Genomic DNA, 5,171 nt, shown 5'->3' on the forward strand with positions numbered 1-5,171 from the left:
TTTAAAGTAGAAGAAAGGTCAGTCCCTTGCATGCTAGGTCGGTTTAACCAGATAAGGCAAAAATGCATTTCACAAGTTCGCGTTAACATAGGCTAAGTGAGATAAATGCAAGATAAAGGTATTTAGCACGAAGATAATACGTTCCTGGGACGTCTTAAATGTATGAATTAAATAATAATAAAAAAATGTGAAGATGAAGTGGGGGTGATTGAAAAAATGTCATTGGAGTGACCATACTTTGAGCCTGCAGCTCATACAACACACATATGTATCTTTGAAAAAAAAAAAATTTATTACACCAAATACGAAGCTGTACAATACTTAAAAAAACACAACATAATAATAAACAATATTATTTACAATTATCTGAGAAGTTTCCCAAAGTCCAAGGCAGTGTCTCTGTCATCACAATGCTGGTCTCCATACACTCAGTCCGTGTAAGTCATACACGTAAGGCCGGTATGGATAGGATTTATAGACCGTCGCTAAAAGCGAAGCTCTGAAAAGGTCCTCCTCTGTAGCAGCCATAGATGTGGCGTCTGATTTCTGATAGTAGTCCTTGCCGTGCTCTGTCGTTAGCTGCCTCCGTTTGGTTTTATATCTCCTGTTCTGGAACCAGATTTTGACCTGGGTTTCCGTGAGGTGCAGCGCGCTCGCGAGGTGCGCGCGCTCAGGTGCGCTCAGGTACCGCTGACGGCTGAACTTCTTCTCGAGCTCCAACACCTGCAGGTGCGTGAAGGCGGCGCGGGAGCGCTTCTTTTTCCCGCCGCCGCCCGTCATCTCAGCGGACGACACTGATTTATCCTCAGGGCTCCGACAAACAGAGATATCTTCTGAATCTGTAAACGTAAGTGCACGATAGATTTAGTATTTTAAACTCCTTTACTCACAGGAAAACTCCTCTCAGAACATTTCTAAACCTGACAGAGATCTGTGGCGAACCCTCAAACATACAATGTTGGGTCTACTTTTAACTTTTAACCGCTTTCCTACATACCTACCTAGCTATTTAACTATCTACATAGATAACTAGTTTGACATACAGATGATAGCTAACTGCTTAAGCTTAACTAACTAACCTAGAAATGTAAACAGAAATGGTCTTCAAAGTGCAGTACCTGTTCGTCCGTCTGTGCTGTCGGCTCTGTCGCTCTCGGATGCGCAGGAGTCATCTTTTTTATCCTCTTTTAGGGATAAAATGTCCTCTATGAAAAACGACGTTAGCTGCTTGTTTGAAGCCGCCATTTACGTGGCTAAATTCCTGATAAAGGTAAGGATAAAGCGTCTTTTTCCTCCGGGTAAGTAATTGGCACTTTCACTCTCCAGCTCAGCTGCTTGACTTTAAATAGCGCTGAGTGTTGTTCTCTGTTTTACTATTGGAGGAGCGTCCTATGGTACGTCACAGTTCAAGCTGATGGCTAAAACAGACACGTCTTCATGGACCATCATTCTGTCAAACACCAGAGACAACTGATCTGTCCTGAAGTCTTAAGAAAATTTTCATAGACATTTTGTTTATTTTTTTACTTAGCTGTTCTCCTCACTCACCCAAATATACATTTAAAATATAATAAATATACAATACAAAAATCTACAAAATAAATACACAATATTTATTTTACACAATACGTCAATCTATCTATCTATCTATCTATCTATCTATCTATCTATCTATCTATCTATCTATCTATCTATCTATCTATCTAAATACATTAAAATAATATGGTAAGACACTGAAATTTGCAAAATCAAGCAGCAAAACTAGCTGTTTTGTACCTAAAAATAGCTGGATGATATCTATCTATCTATCTATCTATCTATCTATCTATCTATCTATCTATCTATCTATCTATCTATCTATCTATCTATCTATCTATCTATCTATCTATCTATCTATCTATCTATCTATCTATCTATCATCTATCTATCGATGGAATAGTATTTATTGTATTTTTCTATGCTGTGATTTTAAAGTTTATAACTTTATAGCCAGATCATTCATTTTGGAATGGAGAAGTTATTTGAAAAATGAACAAATCATCTGCTTAGATGCCTTTATGAAGTTGCAAACAGTGAAATATTAAAATATCTAAATGCACATTATCAGTTTTATCAGTAAATCTTGAAAAACAGGTCATATTTACCAACATTTTTTATTTTATTTATATATTTATTTATTTATTTATTTTTTAAGAAAACCTATTTAAGGACCTTTATATATGCATATACTGTATATAGCATAATTCAGACACTATTATAGTTTTTGTAATTTAAAAAAAGAAAATATATATTTTCATATTTATCATATTCATATATATTGACATTTTCTATTTAATTTTTGTTTTTAGATTCCCTTTAAATTAATTTAATTTAATTTATTTATTTAGTTAAAGATTTTAGTAAAATTGTATTAGCTTTGTTTTTAAATTAAGGTTTATTTCAGTTTATTTAGGTACATCAAGTAAAACTAAATGAAAATAGCAAATGTTGCTTTGGCAGGAAATAAATTAATAAATAAAATAAATTACTCTATAATGACTATTTATGTAATATTGTTTGAAATTAGTTTGAGATAAACTTTTCATGTCATAGTTTATATTTTTTAGAATTCTAATTTGGATATTAAAATTGAGTTTTAAAATTTCATTTTTATATATTTTATATCAAAATATAAGAAAACTGCCTTTAAATTTGTCAAAATAAAGTTCTTAGCAATGCATATTACTAATTAAAAATTAAGTTTTGATATATTTATAGTAGGAATTTTACTAAATATCTTCATGTAACATGATCTTTATTTGAAATATCCTAATGATTTTTGGCATAAAAGAAAATACAATTTATTTTTGGCTATTGCTACAAATATATTTGTGCTATTTAAGAGGTCACATATATGATTGAAATTTGTCTATACTATATTTACCATATTTCCATATTTATTTATTTTTAATTTTCATTTTGCATATCATAAAAGATGTATGTTTTAATTTAGCCCCCAAGCTAATAAAATCTCCTCATTTAAAATATCCCTGTTGAAAGAGATACTACAAATACATCTGCATTAGTTTACACTGAGCTTTTTATTACTGTTACACTGAGCCGCTCTGCCCCTCATTCTCAGTCAGTTGAGAATTTAGTGAGATTTATTGCGTAACAAGATATCAGTATTAGTCTCCTATCATCCCTGGATGTCAAGCTGGGGTAAACCCTGAGGTCCAGGGCACCGGGGTATGTGTTCATAAGCAAGAGGAGGATCCTTAGTCAGGCAGGGTCAGAGTGGGTGGCCCCCTCCCCATGGAGCTAATGACTTCAACATATTTGGTCCCGGCTCCTTCTCCTGACCCACACGTTGTTGTATGGCTGTTTGTTTGTTGTGCCCCTGTGCTTCTGTGTGACCCCACAGTCCTGGGTATAGGGGAGAGATGGAGAGACACAGACAGAGAGAGAGAGATGTGGTTAAGGGGGAGGCATGTTGAGGTAGAGAACGGGACGGGGAAAGAGGACTCACTGGCCCCAGGAGAGCGGGGAGTTTGCTTGGAATAACACAAAAGCTGAGAGTGACAAACGGTAGTATTGTCCACCGGCATGACCTCCCACCACTATGAGCCCAGAAATACTCCTGTCTACAGTTTACACACTTAACAAGTTAGTCTGTGTCTGATGAGTGGCAATAGTGCCCACTCCAACTGTTTTATGGATATATGAAATGTGAACATGCTTCACATCAACTGCAAGTATATTAAATACATAATTAAAGACAATGTATTATTAAAGGTACAGTCATATTTCAATACTTTCAATACTTTCAATACTTTTAATACATTTTACACAGCATCTATCTATCTATCTATCTATCTATCTATCTATCTATCTATCTATCTATCTATCTATCTATCTATCTATCTATCTATCTATCTATCTATCTATATAATAATATTTATTGTTTTTGTCTGTGCTGTGATTGTAAAGTTCATAATTCATAACACTTTGCTACAGTATATAGCCAGATGATTCACTTTTGAATGGAGAAGTTATTTGAAAATGAGTAAATCATCTGGTTATTAACCTTTATTAAGTTGCAAAAAGTGAAATATTAAAATATCTGAATGCCTCCTCTCAATTTTATTATTAAATCTTGCATACAGGTCACATTTTCCAGGTTCTGTTTTTTTTTGACAGGTCTGTATATATATATATATATATAATTATATATTTTAAAATAAATTGTAATAAGTATAAATATAATAAATAAATAAAAATAAATGATATATTTATAAATAAATTATGTACATGCATAAGTTTTATTTTAACAACCAAAAAAATTATGGGTATACTTTTAGTTAACTGTGATAAGTTTTCAGAATTTATTCAAAATATATATTTTTTATTTGGTTATATATTTACAACCATTTTAATTTAATTTAAATTTTTACATTTATTTATTATAACAATTTTAATAAAATATATATATATTGTTTTTGTTAAGGTTTTAGCTTTATTTAGGTAAATTAATTAAAAGTAAATGAAAAAGACAAAAGTTGCTTTGTCAGGACATTAAATAATTAAATAAATATAATAAAAATATAAACATAAAATGTCATAAAGTGTATATATATATATATATATATATATATATATATATATATATATATATATTATATGTTTAAAAATAAATTTTAATAAGTATAAATAGAAATATAATAAATAAATAAAAATAACTTATATATTTATAAATAAATGAATACATACAAAACAAACTTGATTCACTCAACATTCAGTTAATTTCAAGATTTTATTTCAAGATTTTTAGTTTTATTTCAACACAATCTTTTTTGTTTATGGTTTTAGTTAACTGTGATACATTTTCAAATTATTATCATTAACAAAGTCTTCAGTGTCACATGATCCTTTAGAAATCATTCTAATATGCTGATTTTCTGCTCAAGAAACATTTCTTATTTTTATCAATGTTGAAAACAGTTGTGCTTCCAAAATAAATAAAAAGATAAAATAATAAAAATAAAACTTGTTTGACTTAACATTCAGTTTCATTTCAAGCTTTTTACAGTTTTATTTCAACAAACGTTTTATGGTTACAGATTTAGTTAACTGTGATAAAGGTGCTCTTGTGGGTTATTTCACAAAAGCAGAAAAGCTTAAGGATTTTTGAA

The 5,171-nt window shown here is 30.8% G+C and overlaps 1 protein-coding gene across 1 annotated transcript; it reads right to left on the reverse strand.

The window, feature by feature from the left end:
• Window positions 1-271: 271 nt before the first annotated feature.
• Window positions 272-1,303, reverse strand: nkx3-1 (NK3 homeobox 1). Its single transcript, XM_073819780.1, has 2 exons — window positions 1,119-1,303; window positions 272-839 (listed from the first exon to the last, which is right to left on the reverse strand). The coding sequence occupies exons 1-2, from the start codon at window positions 1,243-1,245 to the stop codon at window positions 406-408; spliced, it is 561 nt and encodes a 186-aa protein (XP_073675881.1). The 5' UTR covers window positions 1,246-1,303; the 3' UTR covers window positions 272-405.
• Window positions 1,304-5,171: the final 3,868 nt, after the last annotated feature.

Source organism: Garra rufa, chromosome 15, assembly GCF_049309525.1.
Source record: "Garra rufa chromosome 15, GarRuf1.0, whole genome shotgun sequence".
NCBI classification, from domain to species: domain Eukaryota; kingdom Metazoa; phylum Chordata; class Actinopteri; order Cypriniformes; family Cyprinidae; genus Garra; species Garra rufa.

Bases quoted from the DNA above. Each gene is read 5' to 3' on its own strand.
- nkx3-1 (XM_073819780.1), bottom strand. From the start codon at position 1,245: ATGGCGGCTTCAAACAAGCAGCTAACGTCGTTTTTCATAGAGGACATT. The intron at 840-1,118 runs GTACTGCACTTT...TTACGTTTACAG, and splicing joins CAGCACAGACGGACGAACAG to ATTCAGAAGATATCTCTGTT.